We start from the raw sequence: 23,969 nt of genomic DNA, 5'->3' as shown, positions 1-23,969 counted from the left end.
TAGCTGCGTGGCTCAGCATTGCCAATTGACTTCTCACTGTTATACTGTGGATTTACATCGAGCACATATGCTTGAACATTTCCAATCGCTGAAAAAAAATAAAATAAAATGCAGCGTTAAAAGAGATCTAAAGATTTTCCAGGATGATTACATTACACACTTTTTTTTTGCCCGTCCCTTTTTCTTGCGCACTTCTGATTGTGCCTTTGACTATATACGTGAGAGAATAAGGTATCCGAAGCCCCACCCCGCTGGCCCCGGACCTGCTTTGCACACTGGCAGCAGGAGCACGTGTAGGGAGGCGCATTGGGTATCTCCATCGCCGGGGCTGCGCCGCAGTCGGAGCGCTGTCACTCTAGCGGAGCACGGCTCCGTCTGCCGCCAGCCTTTGCCTAATTGCGTCCCGAGAATAATCCTTACATGCATCGCATTGTGCGCCACTGCAGTGAAGGGAAAAGCAGCATCACTTCTGACAGCAGTTATCGGAGCAGGTATCCTTGCGTATCTCTTCTCCTCTACTAAGGACTACAGGACCGATTTGGGGAATACTTTCGGGATCATCAGCGGCAAGTTTCCCCCCTCCCCCCACTGTTAGTTTGTTTGCTTTATTTTTTATTTTTTTTAACCCCTTCACGGAAGCGAGGAACTGGCACCTGCTGTTTAATGAAAGAATGGGACCCCTATTCGCTTTTCTCATCCTCTGCATAAACGCTGCCGTCCCGCAGCAAGCCCAAGGTAAGTGCCGGGCGATTACTCACTTTTTCCGGCTTATAAAACAATATTAACGCTCAAGCGATCGGGGAATTAGTCGCATTTTCTATGCCGTTCATTTTATCGATCGTGTCAATTTCGGACCACGGTGTATCGATAGCCTACCACGGTGTCAAAAAGTGCTTGCTAATCTTAGTATTTTATAAATAAACGTTGAATTGTGACAAGTTTTAGCATAATACACGAGCTTCGTCTATATTGATATTTGGAGCGTACAACGGAAAAAACGGAGCTGAATTTTATATTGTAGAAGCCCTATAAATAAAATATTTCTGCGATATATATGGATAGGCTATATAAATGTAATGTTGTTATACCGCTCGAAGGAAACTATTATGCATCCGTCCTTTTAGAAATAGATCTAGCGTCGTACGTAGGCTGTTGGCTGCACTTCTGTAACCTTAACCGGGCAATTAATATTCACAGATGTATACTTAATATGCGTCTTTGCATTAACGACTAGGGAACGGTATTTGAAGATTGCTAATACGTCCAGTATAATCCAGTATAATCTCTTGTTTAGCCTGCCTGCTAATGCTAATCAGATTAACCCGCATTTAAGATTTTATAAATTAATTTATTACGATAACTGATAAAACCATAACCAAATCACTGTCTTATTTTATGCTAGTTATATTAATGCGTTGCTAGTGTTTTAATCTTGTTATTGGACCCGGAATAGGCTCTGTGATCTTGAAAGTCCTTTTGTTGTAAGATACCTATGAGGTCATTATGTTTCTGCTCAGTTTGCTGGATAGCAATACGCTGTCAGTATTAAAAGAAGCGTGCGAGGGCAATACTTACTAACATACAATGGGAACACGAAGAGAAGGGAATGTAAATGTACATAATATTGCACTTACAAGTAATTTTACATGCACTGTCCGACGTTACTTATTCACATGGGAATATCGTTAAGTAAACGGAACATATATACTAAATATGCATGTTGTAAGTTATTTAAATAATTAACATTTTAGTTTTTTTTCATAGAAATAGTGTTATATTTAAACACTCCTCAGCTCTCGTAAAATTATATGATTAATAATTTGTTATTAGTTTTTTCCCCTTTAGTAATGTATGCAATTTGCATATAGAATTCCATGTTCCGTTGTTCAAGGCTTCCCATTAGATTTGGAATATTATAAGAAATAAATAACTTATGCTGCTTACAGATCATAGCTGTCAGAGTTATTCTGTGCTTTTCATTCATGAAGTGTAATCCATGACTATAAGGCGGTCTGCTATTTGTCAAGCGTTTGTGGGCGAGCCCAGCTGTGCAGCTGCTGTCACACAACGCATCGGCAAAGGCCACTTATCTGTGCGCGCGCGTGTCACGCAGCATTGTGGCTCCTCTGCCTGAATGGCTTTAAGCTTGTTTCAGAGGCTACACAGTGCGAGCGACACCTGCTCAGCCCCCTCACATCTTACAGCCTAATATTCTGCCATGCTTGTTTTTATGACTGCGAGATGGACAGAATGGGACTGTGTTTATGTATTTTTAAGACATCGCATTTATGTCCGGCATGCATAGTTTGTAAGTAGTTCCTGCAAAGGACAACGTATTTATAGGACACTTGACAAATTAACATTGTAGAACTGAGTGTTGGCCATTGGGTAAATTGGTGAATTGTTGACGAGGAGATCAAGCAACTCATCGGCAAAAGCACAATTCAGAATGTAAAATGGATTTATTCCATGCAGCTCTGTTTTCCGTTCATGGGTGTATTCAACGCTGCAAACAATACCTTCACTACACCTTGTCCTTGGTGGGGATTCTTCCTAACAAGAGTTTCCGGTCTCGAGAGACAACTAAGGTTCACCGTCCGCTTCAGGTGCATGAGCTGTGATGACGTCAGAAATGCGATCTCCTTTTCAGGACCAGGCAATACACTGTTATTTTGTAACTGTATCATCAATAAGGATAAAAAAAAACTCTTACATTTCCATACATTTTACAAATTGTACTAAAGTTTCATCCAGAGTACGGAACACGTGCACCTTGCTGATGGACTCAGCAGGTGCCCCATTTGCCGCTAACAGCTTGTCTTTTCTGGAGTCTAACGTTGTATCCGCACAGCTGCCTGCTGGAAAGGTAAGCATGGAGGAGATCATCTTTGCATCTTTGAAAGCAGTTACCTCTGTGGGCGGTGTGGCTGCGTAACCCCTTGAGTGCTGATTTCTGACTCAAAACCTCTTGATGCAATATTACCACAAACATACCTTTACTTATTTTTTTAATAAACAAAGTATTTTAAAAACATATTTTACATTAAAAATGCAATTAAAAAAGGAACAAAACTATTTTCCTTAAATGATTTTTTTTCCATATAAGCTTCCCTACCGGCTGCCTACGTCCCATATGCCTACATATCCAAAAAGTAGCTTATGAAATTCTGTTTTTCGTGTGGTAGTTTGTAGATACATTGAATAATGGAAGACTAATTGTTGTGTGATCCTGTGAATTATTTCCTGTTTGGGAGTTTTGTCAGTGATACACATGTGTGGGGAGCAACGAGTAGTGTCACACCCAGGGGCGCTGTAAAGGGGGGGTAAACGATGACAATTCTCGGGGCCCATGACTGAGAGGGGGCCCAGAGAAGCCCCCAATAAACTGTGTTGGGGGCCCTGTCAAGATTCTTTTCATGGGGCCCAAAATCCTTAGCAGCGCCCCTGGTCACACCTGACATCTAAGGCGTCTCCTACATATAACCTGACCTTGGCCTGGATGTGTCCACTGATAGCTTTCATTAAGTAGAAGGAAAAGACAACATAAATGATTAGTAAAGTTTGCAGTCTGACATTAGTTATTAAATCACTGACTGTGTCTTTTACTGTGTCTTTAAAAGTAGGCCCCCTTCTTCAACCCAGACCCATGAATCATGTTGTGTCATGTAAGTGTTGGACTAGGGTGGACATTAGCTGTCGTTCCATCAGGCTCTTAGTCAACAGATCGTCAGATATTTGGCCTAAAATGGTGTGTAGAGAACGGATGAATGTGCTATAATGATCCATTATACTGACAGAAGCCGGCATCAGCTCCATCTCAGTGGCCAGACTCCAGCTGCTGGATCATCTGACCATGATCCTTCACGCCCTCGCTGTCACCCGCCTCGCTGTCACCCGCCTCGCTGTCATCCGTGCCCAGCGCAGTTTAATGTATCATTTACAATCTTGATTGTCATTTGTATGTTTCCAGGCACGCTTTTGTGACGTGTACTTCAGGCATGTGCAGCGTTGTCGTCCGAGTACAGCGGGGTGAGATGTGAGCGAAGCAAATTAATGACCGTGGGAGATTTTCACAGTTTCTGAGGTGTCAGAATGGGCTGACAGGATGGGGCTGGTAATGCGGGCTGGATAAAAGACCGAAAGACAGACAAACAGACTAGTAAATAAAATAAAATAAGTAGTGCCCCTGAGCTATGTTTGCTGTGTTTGTGTGGAAATGGAAGCTACGAGGCAGTGCCCAGGGCAAATCTGCTCTCCTCTTCCCCTGAAACTTCCTAATGGCCGTGCGCATTTCCCTCTGTGGCCTTGTCATAAATCAGTTTAGGGCGAGGAGCTTCTCTCATGTTGAACCGTTTTGTTGACCATCTGTTTCCTGGCACAGCTCAGATTGTTGAGACAATGAGAGGCTGAGCAGTTTTCTTGCAGTTTTACTGATAGAGACATTTTTGTCAGCTATTTTATTGCATAACATAGTGTGTATATTAGTGCATTATGCAGTATATACAGCAAATAAGAATAAGGGTCATATTAATTTACTTATCTTCGTATAATGTGTTCAGTGTTTCAGATATCACAAATATTGTCATATTTGCTCACCATGATATTAATTTAATATTTTTCCTACTAAGTTGGTTCTTTGAAAAAGCAATACAACGGTTGTAACTACTTATTCGGTGCTATTCAGCAACAGGTGAACCCTTTTTGGGAGGAGTCAGTTTATTTCTCTTGTAGGTATGACAAAACCATACTTGTGTGATGTTCGTGGCCTTTACTAAAGGACCCAGGAAGCCGTTTCATTTCCGAGGGCTACAGTGCAATTTCTGCCGCACAGACAGTTTCCACCTAAATGTTTCCTATTTGCGAAATGAAGAAGTGAGTGTACCCAGGGGATGCGTTTCTCTGCTCTTATCTTATTCAGTAACTTTGTGTGAAGCTCTAAACATTGTTGAAAAAGTTAATGTGGAGACAGAATCTCAGCATTTTCTTTATATCTCTGATAAATAACTGCACAGAAGCTTTGGCGAGGGCAGACAGAGCTAAAGCCAGTCTTTTTTTTATCCAGTTCAGTGTGCTTAGTTAGGAAATTTGCAGGATCTTGTGTATGTATCACAAGGAAGAAACGCCATAGCAGAGCACTGCTTAGAAATAAATTTTTTGTTGTGTTATCTGGCTTGCATTTGGTTTGATAGCATGATGTTTCTGCAGCAAATGACAATGCTTGTTATTATGGAGTAACAGGTAGGCTAACAGTTGCGAACTTGGCCTTGTGACCCAAAGGATGTTCATGCATAAGGACTGCATATAGCTGAAGTGTCTCTTCTTACTGTCAGTCAGGATATCGCATTTCTCATGAAACTGAAAGTACTCTGCTGTTAACCTTTACTGAAATGGTTGCTTTGATTAGCCTCAAGTCAACCAGCAATGCACAATGGAACAATAGGGATGGACTATTAATTGCAATTAATAATAGTATTACAAAATGACAAGAACTGGATCAACAAGATATTTTAAATGTTCAAAAGTAGTTTTTTTTTTTGGGGGGGGGGGTAGATTTTGAAACAAGATGCATTGATTTTGTGTTTGCCAATAACAAGCATGATAGATGACATTCATGCCCCTTCAACCCGGGCAACCTCGGGCAATGCTCGTCTGCAGGTAACGTCTGCTCGTCTGCAGGTAACGTCTGCTCGTCTGCAGGTAACGTCTGCTCGTCTGCTGCTAAACAGGTTACAGGAGAATGCCACCCTGGTAATACCAGGCACCACTGGAGGCCGGAGTCTGTTCTATTGTGTGGGAGCCTCTTGTTGATTATGGTTTGATGGTGATGTACTGTATGCTTTTCAGTGTACATGCTGGGCCAGCAGGTGATGTTGTAAGGACATTTAGGAAGCTCAGAGGTTCTCCAGCAGTATTCCTTGGTTTCTGAGGATAATGGCAGTAAGATATCCAGCTGTGCAAATCAATAAAACTTCTGTGTTGCTTTGGATGAAGGCAGCAGATAAATTATATTCATGATTACAATCTAAATTCATATTGTTACGAAAATTTGATTTTTAAAACTTTTCTTATCTTCCTGCTGTTAGTTACACTAGTTAGACTTCAGGAAAGTAAACAAACCCAGAGTTAACTTGCTGTTTTGACCAAACTATGGAAAATCATGGACGATTAAAAGACGTGCCGAACACCATGTCGTCACGCTGCCGCTCAGCCCCTGGTTGGCTGGTTAATCCTATTCTCCCAGTTCTCCCAGTTTCTACCGAGAGACCCGCTTCAGATCCAGGAATCTTTCAAGATGAAAATGAATCAAGATGAAAACCTCAGTAAAGCATCATACTGGTTTAGCTCTTGTAAACGAACGATACAACTGCCCAGCGTAGATATCAGTAAGTTCGAATAAAATGTGTTGTCCTGGATAATGTTCCATTGTAACACAAACTCTGTCACGTGAGAACTACTGTAAGAACAATGATTATTAAAAATTTTTGTATTCATTTTTTTTTTTCATTTTCCCAGAACTTCACGTCTCATGCAGGGTTTTTAGAAACTCCTGCGCCTCTCTCAGACAGCCCAGGTATATGACACGCTATACAGTCCTGTGCAAACGTCTCAGGCAGTCCAAAGACATGTATAAACCTGTTTATCTGGGTAGCAAGTGTACTTAGGCTTAGAACAAAAAAGACAATATAACATTAGAACATGTGCAAATTAAGAGTAACATGATAAAAACTAGTAATACTTTCTTCTGTTTTCTAAAAGGTTACTGATATCTAGTTGGATGGCTAGATGAACAGCGCTTCAGTTCCCCAACATCTCCTCATGGGCACCTCAGCCGTTCCATGATTTTGTTAAATTTCACCAACAGCTCAATTAAATAATTAAATATATTTGTTTAAACAGTCAGTGACAGATTGACCAGCTGTATGAGGTGTGCTAGTGGCCAAGTCAAAGAATACATGGCTGCACTGGACGGTCGCTGCAAATGCTAGGATGATTTTAGCAGAGGTTCTGAAATGGCTAAGCTGACACACTTTGACAGGCATAATATCATAGTTATACACCAACACGAGGACAATCTAAAGATTATTTTCTTTGCCTGCCTAAGACTTTTGCGCAGTACTCTACATTCCCTCAAAGAACGCACACACACGTAGACACACTGGGAGAATCAGAGACAGCAGAATGCTCAATCCTCTCGTCCTTGGACAACCATAGCTTACTGAATCCTAACACAGTAATTCATCACCTAAATTAAAACAGAAAACGATTAAATCTGTTGCACAATGAGCGCTTGTGTCTGCCAACGCCTTTGATTTCAATGTACATAGTCTAACATCTTTATTCTCCTTTGAAATTTAGCATATATTTCCCAAGAGAGCACATTTCATACCATAGTGCTTTGCTATAGGACTTTCTACTGTTCTGCTTGGGAACATAGCTAACTTGCTGTGATTGTTAATGAGGACCGCTTCAAGCCACTGCACATCGATGGCAACAACGACAAAGTACGACAAAGAAAAAGAAGGTTTATGTAATATTCTTCCTTCTTGTTGCTTCCGAGATGAATCACGTGCCGATTTTCCTGTGGTGCAAAAAGATTTTCGTTTTAAGCAACTGACGCAAGCAGGAGTTTGAGTAGATAAATTGAGATTTTGTCACGAGGCTATCAGTGATTTGTGTTATCGTGGCGGAATTCTGTACTGTGGGCTCTGGACATAAACAGCTTAGATTCAGTGTGCCAAGGTGATGCATTTATTCATTAGTTTTGTTTCATTTACGGGAAGTAACAACCATTCATCTTGATGTAGAAATTACATCACCGGCAAATGCTAATATGTGTCTCTGGTAAAAATTCTTTTCTTATAGCCAGGACACAAGCTGCGAAGTGACTAAGACACAACATTAAATCAGATATTTTTGATTTTCAGCATAGTTTAATCATGATTTAAACATTAATAACCAATTGAGAAATGTGCTTTGTAATAAATTAAGGTACGTGATATTATTACAATCAGAAATATGAAAGATCGGTTGTAGCACGGAGAAATTGAAACAGGACGCGGGACAAATAAAGAGAAAGTAAAATGTAGCATCTGTTCTGCTCTTATATGCTGCTGCATTGTTTATCATCATTGGTTATATACTCAGGCACTATGTATGTACTGTCTTAGGCCCTTTTGTCATGCCTGGTCCTTCACTTTTGCACTTTGTAACATTATTGCGAAACCCCTTTTATTCTCACCTGCTCTCTGTGTGCGGGATTGTGGTCCAGGGGGAATGTTATAAAGTTATCCTGTGCCACTGTATACCCATATATGGATGAACAATAAATTCCACTTTATCTAACTTGACTTGAAAAGAGAGAAACAATGTCTGGCGCCACTTTGAAAGCTTTTTAGATTTGGCATTTTAATTTATTTACCAAAGTAAGTTAAAGCTCTTGCTTTCCTTTCAATTGCAGTGAGACCTTTTGATCATAGCATTTTCTTGAATAAAACAGGACACAGTAGTATTCTTTTGTTGCTTGCAATTTTATTGAATAAATAGAATGTCTTGTTTTATATAGATGGTTTTTACTTTAGAGGATTTAGTGTGAATTTTGCACATTGTTGACATGGAAGGACAAACGGACATAAACACCCAGAGACAACAAACATCAGTTTTCTTCCAACAAATCCTCGTTTCAAAAGGTAAAATTAATTATTACTCTTCTGTTAAAAATGGTGATTATGTTTCATTTTGCATCTTTCTAGGTAAACTGTTTCCAGTAATGCGGATAAGAAAAGCTCTAAAAATATATATTTTTTTTAACAATATGAATTTAGATTGCAATCACAGTATTATCAGCTGATACCAATAAGCAATGCTGAGTGGTGTTAGTGTGATGTGCATACTGTACTGTATCTTTAATATTAGAAGTGTCGCCTTGGGTTTGCCGTTCATCTTTGTCTGGGCAACCAGCCCTACTGATCTGTTAGCAGTCTGTGTGACTGTCGAATCTCGTGTTTCTCGCACTAACTTTTTACATTTTTAGTGCCGTTACTTTTGCATTTGTAATACAGAGTACAAAACATAGTGCTCCCAGTGCATATCGTACTAACTTTGTACATACTTTGATTGGCTTGTATATTATGTGAAAATTCTTGATGGAAAATCATAAAGTATTTTGGCTTGCGAAGTGTGGAGTACAATACTAAGGCACATAATCCTCACAGCATTTTATGATTATTGTTTAGAAATTGGTAATAAATGGACTTTTTATGTTATCGCTCAGGCTAGCAGTTCTGTTATGGGTTAAGGTCGGGAGGGCCTAGTATGAGTCATGAATTTTCACACTTCTGCCCTTAACCCTCACGAATGTGAAGCAGTTACTGTAATAATAGTACTCCATGTCCTTTGTAGCTACTAAATTACTGAACATTGAATTTTTGTGATTCTTATTCATTGTTGTTGAAATACTGAGCACTTCATATTACATAAACCAGAGGTTCTCAAGTATTTTTTATCAGCAACACAAAACTAAGGTACACTTTGTGTACTGGGATGGATTGTGTGGTTTGGATTCAGTTGTATTTCAATTCAGATGGGAACTTCAGGAAGTTTAAACATTGGCATACAATTGCTGCTAAAATGATTGCCACTAAAATGATTTCTGAAATGTTAAAATATGAACAAAGGGTCCAAGTCATCACTACAAAAGTATTTCTTTTGCTGAATTGGATGTTGATCAGTGTTATTTCTTGGATTGCAGTTTCTCTCTTTGCACAGTTCCCTCCCTCATCTAAACCCATTTAACCAAAAGGCTTAATAATCAAAGTAAAGATAAAGCTATGCAAATGGAATCCATGGTAACCAGTATATACAGCATTGTTATGTTTGCTCCTTTATGCCTCCAGCAAGCTAATAATCAATATATGGATGAATTATCTATATACAGCATGTAATCATCTTAGGGGCGGCATGGTGGTGCAGTGGTTAGCACTGTTGCCTCACACCTCTGGGACCCGGGTTCAAGCCTGGGTCACATGTGTGTGGAGTTTGCATGTTCTCCCCATGTCATTGTGGGGTTTACTCCGGGTACTCCGGTTTCCCCCCACAATCCAAAAACATGCTGAGGCTAATTGGAGTTGCTAATTTGTCTATAGAAGTGCATGTGTGAGTGAATAGTGTGTGAGTGTGCCCTGCGATGGGCTGGCCCCCCATCCTGGGATGTTCCCTGCCTCGTGCCCATTGCTTCCGAGATAGGCTCCGGACCCCCCGCGACCCAGTAGGATCAGCGGTTTGGAAAATGGATGGATGGATGTAATCATCTTAAGTTTTTTGCTGTACAGTATGCTGATTGCATCGATCTGTTGATCAAACGGAAACTGACAGCTTCCTAGCAAGTTCAGATTGCGCCACCTTTTTCGGTGGACCTCGCATCACCAAAGACATCAAAGATCAGTGAATCAGTGGCTGTGATATTTGCGAGTCGCTGGGATGGAACGGTAGCCCTAGAAGTGAGCCCAGTTAACCGAGTTAATGTCGCTGCTGGCTTTGTCTCAAAGCACCACTCATTTAATGGGTTCTTTGAAACTTGGAGCGAATCATGTGCAGAAGCGTAGACAATATCCTCGAGTTGGCCCCTCTATTACTCCCCATATTTGGGCATATCAGGCCTTATAGGCATTCTCCATGCAGTCTTAACTGGACTATGCCTTTGGCAGTTAGGATTTTAATTGAACTGCAAGGTCCAAAGGCATGAACACAACTTTATGACGTGATTGTGCTGTGGGTGTATAAATGTGGAGACCTTCACAGAATACCAAGTGGTGTTTTAACGCTTCTGTCGAGATGCTGTTGGCTTTGCTAATTATGTATTATAGTCACGTTTGTTGTGACTAGCATGGAATTAAAATCTTTTGCATTCTGCTTTTTTTTTTTTTTTTTTTGCGGTGTTTCTTTAATCAAGTGTAATGTTTGTCCAAAAAACATCCTAAAGCAATTTACTGTTTTGCGCACAAGTAGGCATGTTTATGTCTGTATATTACGACTTTTTCACTAGTGTTTTCATGCATATTCAAGTGGACGTCTGTATTCATATTTTTTTTATACATTTACAGCTTAAGCCCCAATTTGTCTGTGTAAAGTAATTTTATTCAGTGAAATCAATACCTCCTATTTCATCTTGGCCAGGAGAGGTGTTGCCGGTGTGAGGCACAGAATGAGTTTACTGTGTAACTTTATAAAAATTATTACGCCCAGCATGTTTTTACTGGTGCCCTTAGTGAGAAATTCAATAACCTTCCCAGTATCCTTTTCACAGAGAAGCAGAGTAGTATCTCAGGAGCATAAATGCGGGAAGTGGGATGTTTTTTTTTTTTTATGCTTTTGTTATCTTCTTTTGCATTCTACAAAAGATGATCGTTCCGTTTAACTCCCTCTGTTAATAGCTGCTTTGCATATTCTTCATGTGCCAGAAAAAAGTTGTGTTTTCTCCCCCCCTCTGAAGTTACTGTCGCCGGTGTGCTTTCTGTGAGATCATGTGCTTTGCTGTTGCAGTCTAGCCATAGTACAAACCCCATTTTACCATTCGTGTTTCGTTTTTGGTCTTCAGATCAAAACATTAATACATGAACATTCAAACAAACAAAACAAAAACAAACACACACACACACACACACACACACACAAAGAATAGATAATATGCAAGACATATACGGTGGTAGGAATGCTAAAATGCTAATCTGGGTTTGTCTGACATCAGCCTGCCGCTGTTACAGAACGAGTAATGCGAGCTGAAGATGAGCAGGGGTGGAAGTAGCTGAATAGCTATAAATTGTCTTAATGTCATAAATTCCAATCATGCTGGCTAGTGACCGTGAAAATAAATTAAACATTTTAATGTGTTCTGTTTTTCCCCTCCCACAGAAAGTTGCCCCTTGATTAATTGTTGGAATGCTTCAATCAATACTGTAGTTGAGGGTGAATAAGCTATTCTGTGTGTATTTGAGAGCAGTCCAGATTATGGTGCATATGCTTTCGTGCATTTTAATGAAGGTATTTACATTAGACACTTGCTGTGATCAAACATATTGCACTGCAATATGCACCCATATATATTTGGTATATTTCTAAGTATATTACACACGCACACACTCAGGCACGTATTCTATACATTAATAAATATACTGCACACAAACACAAATTCACAATTCAGTCATCCATCATCCACTTTGTTAGAGTTACTCTTGCCTTGATATTGGTTTGAGCCCGTTAAATATGTGGAAATAAATGGCAGCTTATCTAAAGTCAATTTCATGCACATAATCTTCACAACATTTTATGAGTGAAAATGTGGATTCCCTGGAATACATCAACAGCGCTTAATAGTCCTGTCTCCTCCATCTCCTATATATTGTAGACATTTTGTCATTGATACTTGTTTTAATACATACAAATGAGGCGTTTTATTCTGGGCTTAAGGAACAATATCTTTTCTTGGAGTCCGTGCATGTGTTAAAATACTAATGTCAAGGTTCTGCATTAGGATCTGTACTTTAAAGCAGTTTTTCTCATATATATCCTCGGGGATCCCTAGACGGTTCACATTTTTGCTCCCTAACTCACAGCCCACAATTTTGCTCCCTCCCAGCCGGGTGGAAGCTAAAACATGGACTGTCTGGCCGTCCCCGAGGATTGGGTTGGGAAACACCGGCCTTGAATCACACTCACTGGCGAAAGTAAGAAGTACTTCATAAAAATAGGTCAATATGACCTTCATGGTGTCAAGTGCCTCCATTCACCCCTGTGTAATATATGCGGCTGCCATAAATGAAAATGAGGTAGAGCATCATATCTGTGATGTACCAGTTTAGGAAGCTGGATATGTACCAGTGTGGCCCTGATGAAGAAAATTTGTTCAAAGGTACAACTGTTTTTTTTTCCACTGAACAAATAGTTTTTTTTTTTTTCAGGTGGGGGGCTCCCAAATGATTCATTGTCTGCCTTAGTGTAGGCTGAAACTGATAGCTCAGATTGCCGTTATCTATCACTCCAAATGACAAAGGAAGACATGGTATTTATCTGAAAACCACGCTGCTTCCACTGCACAGAACCATGCGACCTGTGGTGTATGAAGAGTAATCTGTTTATCATCGAGTGCATTAGAGGGGTATGGAGAACCAAGAAATGGATAACACAGAAGGTGTTAAACAAACATCAAGACCCGTAGCATCGCGCATTTAGGTGCACACTCACATCACAATCAGCGTGCAAGCAACACTGATGCTAAATGCATCTGCCCACCATTATGAGAGCGACACCCTACAGATCCAATAAAGGTTTGACAGTCTCACATATATCTCACACCCACTCCTACGCTCAGCCGTTTTGCTAACACCCACCTTCTGCTAGTGCTGTTGCTAACATTAATGCTGGGGGGGAAAAGGAGGTAGAGATGGTACTGCTGAAATAATATACATTATGAATTAGGTACAGACAGTCACATCATTCCTCATGCGGATGGCGGAGGTAAGAAACGAAGATTAGGGCCTTGGAATTTGTTGCTGGTTAGTGTTGAGGAGGATACTATCCAGTGATGACTGTTCAGAGGAATTACACAATAACTTTGCTAATCTGTAGCGCCTTACGTCTGAGGTTTAACAACTGGCTATATTTGGATTGCTTGAAGGAATTAATTTTATCCCCAGACCTTATTAATCCAGTCCAGCCATGTCATTACCCTCCTTTTAAAACTATTTCCTCCAGGGTCTGAACACCTTTATAATAGAATATGATACATTTTCCGTTCCAAAAGGCTAAAGCATTTTCAACTGTCCGCTGATATATAAATATACATCCTCAGTTGCCATCATTCTTTTGTGCATTCAGCACAGTCTCTGAGGTGTTTCCCTCGTTTGGGAGTCACTCCGGCAATCTCCAGGTTTCCCAGCATAGTAGGAACATACTACATGAGGTCCAGTCTGCTGGCCTCAGCTCCATGCCCCCGTCCCAGCAAAAGAGGCAGAAATCGTGTGCTAGAATAACCTTCTGTCTAGCACCATGTGCAAATCCCCTGTTCACGTCACACTGGCCTCTATATTTTAGTGCCTCTTACCCTTGATTACTGTTTTTGAGAAGACGATGCAGCTTTGCGATTTTCATTTGCAACGACTCATAACATGTTAAATGATAATTATCTGCAACAGGTTCAGTAAATCCCCAAAGTGGATATAAATACCAGAAAGCGGGGCTTGTTCTTTGTGTAAAATAATGCAACGGTAATGTTTCCATGACCTTACTCTTGGCAGGGAAATGTTGTTCGGTTCTTGGTGGGTCGTCACGCGGAAGTGAACCTGATTGTTCCGTGAAGTTTACCGATGGGATGGGGCTGGGTGATGTAAATGAAAAGATAAGCTGCTAAACCAAACCAAAATAACAGATGAAATAATAATGCATGTACAGTGTACACCAGAATCAATACAGCCGTGCGTCGCTTAGCGATGCGTTGTGAGCTGATTTTGCTGTTGTGTGTACGCTTTCACAAACCTAGATAGCATTGTCTACTACACCTGTAGGCTATATGGTATAACTAAATAACAAGAAAGGTACAGTGTAGCAGTAACACTTGTTTATTATGAAGTATTAAGAAGAATTGTGTACTGTACATAACGACAGTTTACATTACGCACCGATATGACGCGTTACGCTATGATATTACATCAGCTATTGTAGATAATAGGAATTTTTCAGCTCCGTTATAATCTTGTGGAACCACCATCGTATATGTGGCCCGTCATTGACCGAAATGTCATTATGCGCTGCATGACTGTAAAACTCTAATTGGCCCGTTGATGCACAAATGCTAAACGCTATTTTAGCTTTTTTTATTGTCTCGTAAATGTGAAAATCCTCTTTGAAGTTTACAGTAGGTCTTCCGTGCCAGAGCACTGGCATGAAGTAAACGTCCTTAAAGTGGGGGAATACCTATAGAAAAAAAATTTAAATATATATATATATATATATATATTATTAGCAAAATTTACCGAGGGTTACCCAAGGCCACCAACATGATGAAAGTTGAATGGCTGGGCAGCGTGGTTGGAAATGCTGCTTTATACACTCAGTTTCCAGGGACACATTGCATGTGTAAAAGATGTAAAGCATGTATTTAAAAAGTTGAAAAACAAGTAAGTGACTAAATTGGCATTTATTTTTTACAGTCAAAAGCCTTTGGTCTGCTACCAAATCTATCAGCATTGTTATTTGTCTTAACGGAAAATATGCTTTTCTTCTAGGTTGTAGCACAAAAACACTCGTATTGCCTTGGCAAACACGCACTGATTTTGTAACTGCCGAGGCATGCTGGTATTACCTGATCTCTCATTTCCAAAGATACCATATATCATGCTCAGTATCCAGCATTTTTCTCTGCCCTAAAAAGTCTCTGTAATATCAGGCATCATCCATTTTTTTTTACCCCAAAAGTGTACTGAATAAAATAACATGGAAACATATACTAACTGGAATGATGTGAAATGGTTTTTGATCTTTCGTTTAATCTATTACGGACCTTATGCCATAAATGTACAGCTGTCACGGTTGCTCTGAATTGAATTGAATTGAAATTTAAAAAATGCATCGAGTAAAATTTGGCTTTCTGATTATTTGACAGCATGGCAGAAGGTGGATGGAGCAAAGTGGATTAGGGTGCAAATAAACAGACAATCAAAGCTTCAAGTGGATGGTACTACTTCACATTAAAAGTAAAATATAAAGCAGTGGTCTGTCAATACTACAAAGCAGAATTCAAATATCACAACATCACAACTGAAATGCTGCAATTGAAAGGTTTCACGAATTTAGCTATAACTATAAGCAATGTGTCCTTTATTTACTTTCTAAGATACCTGTATCTCAAGATAATCACCACTAAAATGAAAACCAGACCTATTGCCTAGTCGCATCATAATACATAACAGGGTACATAATAATTTAATATTAATAAACACTGATCAGTCAAAACATTATGACCACACGTGAAGTGAATAATGTCGACTGTCTCATAAAAATGGTGCATATCAAGGCCTGGGATACTGGGAGATATTAGATCCACCATTGGTAACAGAAACACCTTACAACATATTAGCATCAAGGCGTAATCAATAAGATATTGCTTTACCCTTTACAGAAGAGTTTCAGTGCTTCAGTTGTAATGCTGCTGTACAGTACATGTCCTGACCTGTGTGTAGCCAGTTATGGGACCAGTTCTTCAGGAACGAATGCCAGCAGTTCTTTGGGCAATGAATTGGTGTGGAAACTACTTTCCCACTAGAACGTCCATCAAACATCAATCCGGTTTCAGTTAGGTGGTTGAAGAACCCGCAGGAGACATTTGACTTCATCCTGGAGTTTATAAAGACACTATTGAATTTGTTTGACAGTGTTTATGGGGACATTATCTTCAGGCAATTTGGAGAGAGCATGAGGGAGCACTGTAAGCACCAGAGGGTATGCCTGGTCTAGGTAGATTACCTCATAAGCTTTGCCTGTTGTGACCATGCAGAGCAATTATCAGACCAAATGAAGCCCTAGAGATGCCCGATACCAATAGACACTGAGGGTGGGGTGAAAGCTGGTTTCTCCAGTGTAAACCTGTGCCTAGGAAAAAGGGTGAACCATGACTCATGAGACCATTTCTTATGATACGTCTTTGGCCTTGGATATAAATGGTCATTTAACTGCAGCCAAAGAATAAATTACGGTTTTGTCAAGCTCATAATTTGCGGACTGAGTACTGATTTCGTTTGGTAGCGATTTCTGCGGACATACTTTTGTTGGGCTCAGCAGCTCTCCCTTAACGTACACAATCCATCATGGTTTCGTCCTGACGCGTTTTTGCCTGCATTTTGAATATGCTGTCTTGAGTTTTGAGAGAGTTCCCTTGACACATTAAATAATTTAGCGGTTTTGGTGACACAGACACTATGTCTTTGTAAGTCTAGGTTGCCTTATGTTTTTTTTAAACCAGCATTTCAAAGTGCTGATTGTCAGGCTTCTTTTGTAGTGGACACACACACTCTTGATTGACATTCATCTTAATACAACTCCCCTCTGTAACTTTCTCTGCCATTTAGTTATTTCATAAAGTCCTTTCTCATACGGTATTTCGGTTATTCTGTCCACCCACCCATGTGCATATGAAATGTGCATTTTAGCATATTTATTTATTTATACCTGCGATGGGCTGGCCCCCCATCCTGGGTTGTTCCCTGCCTCGTGCCCATTGCTTCCGGGATAGGCTCCGGACCCCCCGCGACCCAGTAGGATAAGCGGTTTGGAAAATGGATGGATGGATGGATGTATTTATACGAATGTCCGCATGTTCCGTGTGTGTAGATAGTATTGCTTTTTCTGATAATATGTGTGGATAGACATGCTGAGTCTAAATGTATTTGACAGAGTGAATCACTCCCCAAAACAGCTTGAGGTTGACATTGAGAGCCAAACTTAGTCTCCAGGTATATTAAATGCAATGTGTATTTTGTTTTTGTCTATAATTATAACATCATTATCTCCATAAAGTCAAACAAATTGCGATTGTGCTGCAGTGTTAAAGTATTGCACATAAAATTTTTAAATGATGTTTCCTTCTGAGACAGCTATGGAATATTATTTCAACTTCAGATAGAAAATGCTTTCATCCATGCATCTTCTGTACCTGCTCGTCCTCTGCAGAGCTGCGAGGGTCTGGAGTCTCAAAACCCAAAGAACCCAGTGGAAACCCCACGATGACAAAGGCAGAATATGCAAAGTGCAGACATGCAGAAATTATGTGGGGGAATTTACTCTTCTTACGCTTTCTTACATGCTGGACCTCAAAATGCCTGTGCATATATTACGGTAAAGTGCAGCATGGTGCCCCAGTGGCTGGATCTGCGACTTCCAACCCCCAGCCCTGGCCTTCTGTGTATTGAGTTCAAATCCTCATCGTTCGTCTTTTATACTGTACATGTGTATGGATGCTCACCAGGCTTCCTCTATTACTGAAGCAGTGAATGGCAAGACGAGTAACAATATGCAGGGAGTTCTCGGTGTATGCGAACCCAGTGCAGAAAAATGTCTACAGTACGTAGAGTTTACGGAAGCACTAACCCAAAAGGCAGCATATGCCTGTAAGAAAATTTACCCCATTGTCTTTTCATTTATTTGACGTGTTCTTCTTAGGTCTGTATTACTAGTATTTATTTTTTTTGCCTTATGAGTTTTTTGCTTTAAGGTGTCTTGGATGGTATAGGGAGATCAAAGCGCTAAATTTGACTTGCGTAAGGTTCGTGGAACGTATTAATTATGTCACTCGAGAACTTCTTGTAGATGTTAAGTTTATAGAAGATCTTAACTTTATTACATGTACTATTTAGCTAATCTTGTCATAGCTCAACAAGAGCCAGGCATTATAAAATCTGGAAGACTTCATAGTTTCCGTAAACATGATACTCTGATTCACCAGATCTTTTACAATCCCCCGTGGAGTATAGTTAATAACTGGCATGTAAACAGTTGCTGGTTGGGTCTTGTAACTATTTTTATTCTAGAAGCACAGTCTGAAGAGGCGGGGCTTTGGTTTGTGGCTGAAAAGTGCAAACTAATGATGTGGTTTTGATGTCTGGCCACGATTCATAAGCAGCTGGGAGCTGGCATTAGGGGAGACTGGCCCGGAGACCTTCAGGGGAGTCCATGACTCAGACAGCCTCTGAGGATTAAGGCCTGCAGTCCAGTAATGTGTTAAGTGCTGGAGGATAGGAGGGGGCATGCGGGACTCATAGCGGGAGAAGACAGGTGCAGCAAGTAAGGATAAGAGTCTTAAAGGGGATTTGGTTAGTGACAGCGTGTCAGTCCTGGGTACGAGGAACTAGGGGAGGCTGCAGCTGCCTGTGGGGTACAGAGAGAAAACGGTCAGCGCTGGCAAAAACATACAAGCCTAGGCGTCTGAGCGGGACTTTCAGAATTCATCCATGCAGTTACAAGACCCTAATTCATGCTTTAAGAGTGTCCTAATGGAGAAAAATAAGGTAAATCAATGTATTGCTGAGATGAGGAAAATGTCATTTTTGATGCATGCATTCTATCCCATTTTATGGTGTGATAGATATCAGTGATGAAAAGCTATATTTGCAGCTATATTATGCTCTACCGGATACAGAACGGACTTTATATGAAGAATGGATGCTAACAAAATTATATTGACAACTTTGTTTCATTATTTTTTGTTTCTTAAAATGTATCTGTGGAGGACCGCCTTTGGTAAAATATCTGTCTAATGTGCATTGCACATCCATCACCAATTTGCGATATTTGGTCTCATGTTAAGACATAATGCACATGAATCTGGCTTGTGATTGAGAAGTACAGGCTCTTCCTGACCTGTGAGGCGTTTCTATTGGCTGTTGTTTGCTTCCCATTGTGAGAAAACAAATGTGTGTTCTGGCCTGGTGGCGCGTTACCAAAAAGACAATGGGGCCACCTGCTGACTTATTAACTGGGGAGTAGCTGAAAATAACTGCGATAACTTAAAAATACAAGCAAGTCCCATCAAGGCGAAATGCCACTGACTTTACATGCATGCCAAAAGGACATTTTCTGCATTGTAGGCCAAAGCCTGCCAGTTTCCACACTCTACCCCCCAAGGCATGGCTGTCCTGCATATTAGAAAACTGGATAAATAAAGTATTTGTAGTATAATTATCATAGCAGATATGGCAGTATTAGTATTTTTTTCATTTTTTTTTTTACTTTTAATATATTGTCAAATTACCTGGTGCGATTTTGTCAAACCTTTCTTTTTATGGCTATTTTTCTGCTATCATCGAATGCGCTTGTGATCAGGGTTATCATAATAATCATAAATCTGGTCACAAGCATTATCCATCCATACATCCATCCATCCATCTATCCATCCAGAGTCATAGTAAGTCTGAAGCCTATGCTGGGAAGCACAGCACACAACTCTCTCTCTCTCTCTCTCTCTCTCTCTCTCTCTCACACACACACACACACACACACACACACTCAGTCAATCATCATCATTTTTATTGTTGTTGACAACATTTCTGAAGTAATTTGTTTTCAGAAAATAACAAATGAATTCATTATAGCTGTTTTATTCATTAATATGAAGGATGTGTTTACATGGTATCAGTGGGGATTATTTAGATTCGGAAGGCTTTTAGACACAGAGGACATAGCTTGTAATAGCGGATCACACATGTGTTCTCGAATATGTTGCGGGGCATTATGTTTCTCTTAAAAATTATCAAGTGTGAAAAAAATGGTACAAGTATCTGCTAGTGAGGAGTGGATGACATAAATATTACCATTAATAAACATTGCTTTCAGATACACCATTTACTTCTAAGGGGAAAAACATGTAATTTCACTGAAAATCTCTATATTACAGCACATTCTGCAGATATTATAGCAAAGTGATACTGAAATAATTGCTTTCACTCTGCCGAAAATAGCCTTAACATTTTGCGCGCACTTCTACATGAGTGCTAAACAGGAACCCCAACCAAATTCATCCTGTGGCATGTGTGTGATATTCTTGCCCTGTCGAATGGTGTTTAACCCCAGTGAAGTACACAGTGAAGCCCTCTCTGTAGAAAACAAAGGTTTACTTGCTATCAGAGCAGCCGAATCCCAGCCCTGGCAGGTAAACTCACGGAGGGATGGTGGGGGAGGTTTCTTGAAGGCTGGCGAGCGATATGAGTACTGTGAGGTGTCAGCATCCGTCTGGGTTTATGTCAGGCGGGCTCCCTAGGAGCCAAATGGACAGCATCGCTCTGTAAAAAATGTTCTTTTATTAAAATAAAAAAAGGCGAAAGCCAAGCTGTGTCTTCCTTAAATTCCGTTCCAAGGGTAACCGCAAAGACGCCCTTGAAGATACAGGTGTCACTCGGTACAGAGCGACTGTGCCGAGTGTGTTTGTTTGGTCGCTTGCTGGGAAAGCATTTAACCCCCCATTGAGGTGCCGAGTTCTCTGAGTGAGAAATGTGATTGGGAAATTGTTCCATGCAAAAACTCCCCGGGATCAGGCATCTGTGGGAGACGTGGAGTGAAATGGGATAAAAAAAATCTGTAAACAAAATTTTATAGTTTTAGAAAGTTATATAACCTTTTTATATTCGTAAGGCTACTGGTGGTGTAAGGTAGTGGCGTGATAGATGTTGTCGTGGGGTTTCCTCCGGGTACTCCGGTTTCCCCCCACAGTCCAAAGACATGCTGTGGCTAATTGGACTTGCTAAATTGCCCGTAGGTGTGCATGTGTGAGTGACTGGTGTGTGAGTGTGCCCTGCGATGGGCTGGCCCCCCATCCTGGGTTGTTCCCTGCCTCGTGCCCATTGCTTCCGGGATAGTGTTTTTGCACTTTTTAAAATATTGTGATGCTCTTCTTTATTGCCACTTGCTGTCTATCTGCCCCCCCCCCATGCCACTGTATATGGGTGCTCAGACAATAAAAGCTGCTTGATTAGATTTTCAGAGGAATCTCGACAGTTTGAGTCTGCACAGTTGATGTTCTGCACATATATACAATTTCCTCTTGAAATCGGCTTATTCCTTGTTTGTTATTGCGGGGTGGGGCAGGGGGAGGGAGGGTTACTTTAGGACAATGGGCTGTGACAATGGGGAATTGATTTGCAGCTGGTCAATTAGGGAGCTCACAGGCTGCCTGACAGTGCAGTTCCAGAACATGTCCCCTGTCCCTTCACTGCCTGAGACACCAGTGACATAAAGCGGACGAGGACAACTCAAGTGTCGCAAGGCGTATAATGACGCTGGTAAATGTTCTGCGGACCCCCTTCTTCTCCAAAGATTTTCTGACAGAATCGCGGGCTGCATTTGACCATCTGCTTCTGCATAATAATGTGCAGGCTATGCGATGGTGCTGCCGCTGGAAATGTAGCTGGTGCCATATAGAGGCGAGATCTGAGCGAGCAGAGAACGGATTTCTTACAGCTAATAATAATTTAATTAAGTGCGGTAAAATGGAAAGTCTGCCTTCCTTAGCAGCCTTTATGGAACATCATACCTTTCTGAGTCCAATTTAAAACCGGGGGGGAGACAGCGGAGTGTGTGAACGCTGTTAAGGGGGTTGGGTTGTGGCGCTCGGAGGAAAGGTAGGAGATGGGGAGGAACGGCACCGCAGGGAAGGTGGAGGTGTTGTCACGCGTTTGTTTGCTTTGTCAGGAAAGTGACAGCTCCACGTTTCAGATTTTCACACCAGGGAAATGTATGTTTGTGTTCACCCATGGAACATTCTAGTTAAGGGCGTCCCTGAGGTGGCGAAGGCCTCCTGCATCTTTCGCTCGTTTAAACTAGTCAGTCCTGTTTAATCTGGAGAAAAAGCTGCTAATTATCTCTTAAAGAAGAAGCATTGCAAAGTGCAATGGTCCAACCGCCGTCAAAGAGTAACCACACAGATCATTTTCTGCAGGATATATTCTGTATATACCAGATTTTTTTGTACTCCAGCCCTCCATCTTTCAACATCCTGGTTGTGCGGTTTGAATTAGTTACTCATACAAGTAGTCATTACAGTCATTTTTTTCACTACTTCTGACTTTTATATAAAATTACTAAAAATCTGTTCATTCATTTTGTGGAATATCGCTTATACTTATAAAAGCAGTCTGACTAAGCCCCCTATGTCTTGTACTCTTCAATTCAGATCCACACTTTCAATAATGTAATTCAGTGGGAATTAGATCATATTTGCATAACGCTATGAAGTGGCCAATTTAGACGTAAAAAAGGCCTGAGGTGAATTGGTCCATCCCTGGTGGACGTACGCTGTTCCGGAGCACGACATCATAAGCATACTGTAAGACTAACGCAGCCTTTTCTTAACTTTGGTTTTACGCGAATAGGCGTCCTCAGGCCGACCGTGGTCTTAAGGTTGCCCCTTGTTCTGTCTCTTGCAGGGGAGGTGTGCGAGCCGAGCCGATGCGAGAGCGGCGCTGCCTGCCTTTCGGCGCAGGCTGACGAATCGTTTGCATGTGAGTGTCCCACAGTCTTCTCTGTTTCCCAAACATTCTCATGTATGTCTCTGCCACTTACCGACCTCGACAACAACACCATGATGCACGAAGGAGTTGCCCCCTACCCTCTGGCCCCTGACCTGGCCCATCACGACCGTCCCGTCCCGCAGAGCCCTCCTTCGTATCCCCCTCCTTTTGGCTCCCTGAGGCGCGTCTCTTTGCTGCATCCTTACTGCGTTAGCGCTGTTAGTTTCCTTCGTCTTTGTGTCTGTTGAGCCGCTCGGCTACTAGCGAGAACTGGGCAGCTATTATTCCCTCCTGGTGATGTTTATATCCCTTGGGCCACTTCCAGAGAGACAGATTCAGTCATTCATGAATTCCCGTCGTTCTGCAACCCCCCCTCCGCACCCCCACCCCCATTACGTCACAGATATCCTTGCTGAAGGTGTCCCTTTCACTAATATGCCAATAGAAAGAGATTGTTTACTCCGCAGGAGTGGATGAAGCACCCAGAAGGTTTATATTGACACCAAGAAAACTGCCGCCAGTCATGTAAACGGTGTTACCTTTTTCAGTGATTTAATTCTGTCCTTCTGTTGACAATGACAGTCAGGGCTATGGTGACCCAGGGATTAATTCAGTTATGCAGGACGGAAAGAGAGACAGAGAGAAAGGAAGAAAGAAAAAACATCCTTGAGAGGACACCGGAGGACACAATATATTTTATTCATTTTTTTTTTTTTGTTTTAGCTTCTTTTATTCATCCGTGTCCATTTCTGGCCTTTGGGTACAACAGGGCACCTGTTTGGTGCTGGATTTGCCATGAATTTTGGTAGCCAATTCTACACTTTTAACGTCCCCTTAACACACAAACACGCACATGTAGGGTATACCTATCCTTATGGGGCCCGCTCATTCACTTCTATGGGAAAAATGCTAATGCTAAACCTTAAC

The 23,969-nt window shown here is 41.1% G+C and overlaps 1 protein-coding gene across 5 annotated transcripts in view; it reads left to right on the top strand.

The window, feature by feature from the left end:
• The first annotated feature begins 285 nt into the window (after nt 1-285).
• Nucleotides 286-23,969, top strand: part of edil3b (EGF-like repeats and discoidin I-like domains 3b) — a 125,601-nt gene continuing 101,917 nt past the window's right edge. For 2 of the 5 annotated variants that reach the window (XM_049019261.1, XM_049019259.1), the window contains exons 1-2: nt 287-735; nt 22,959-23,033. In XM_049019261.1, coding sequence (XP_048875218.1) covers nt 672-735; nt 22,959-23,033 — 139 coding nt within the window. In that variant the 5' untranslated portion in view covers nt 287-671. Of the gene's footprint in view, nt 736-22,958; nt 23,034-23,969 lie in introns of all 5 variants that reach the window. The other 3 variants (XM_049019263.1, XM_049019262.1, XM_049019260.1) reach the window with 2 other exon arrangements.

The sequence above is a fragment of the Brienomyrus brachyistius genome, chromosome 7 (assembly GCF_023856365.1).
Source record: "Brienomyrus brachyistius isolate T26 chromosome 7, BBRACH_0.4, whole genome shotgun sequence".
NCBI lineage: Eukaryota > Metazoa > Chordata > Actinopteri > Osteoglossiformes > Mormyridae > Brienomyrus > Brienomyrus brachyistius.
Note: the sequence above shows the minus strand (reverse complement) of the source record. Positions and strands in the feature narration are given on the sequence as shown.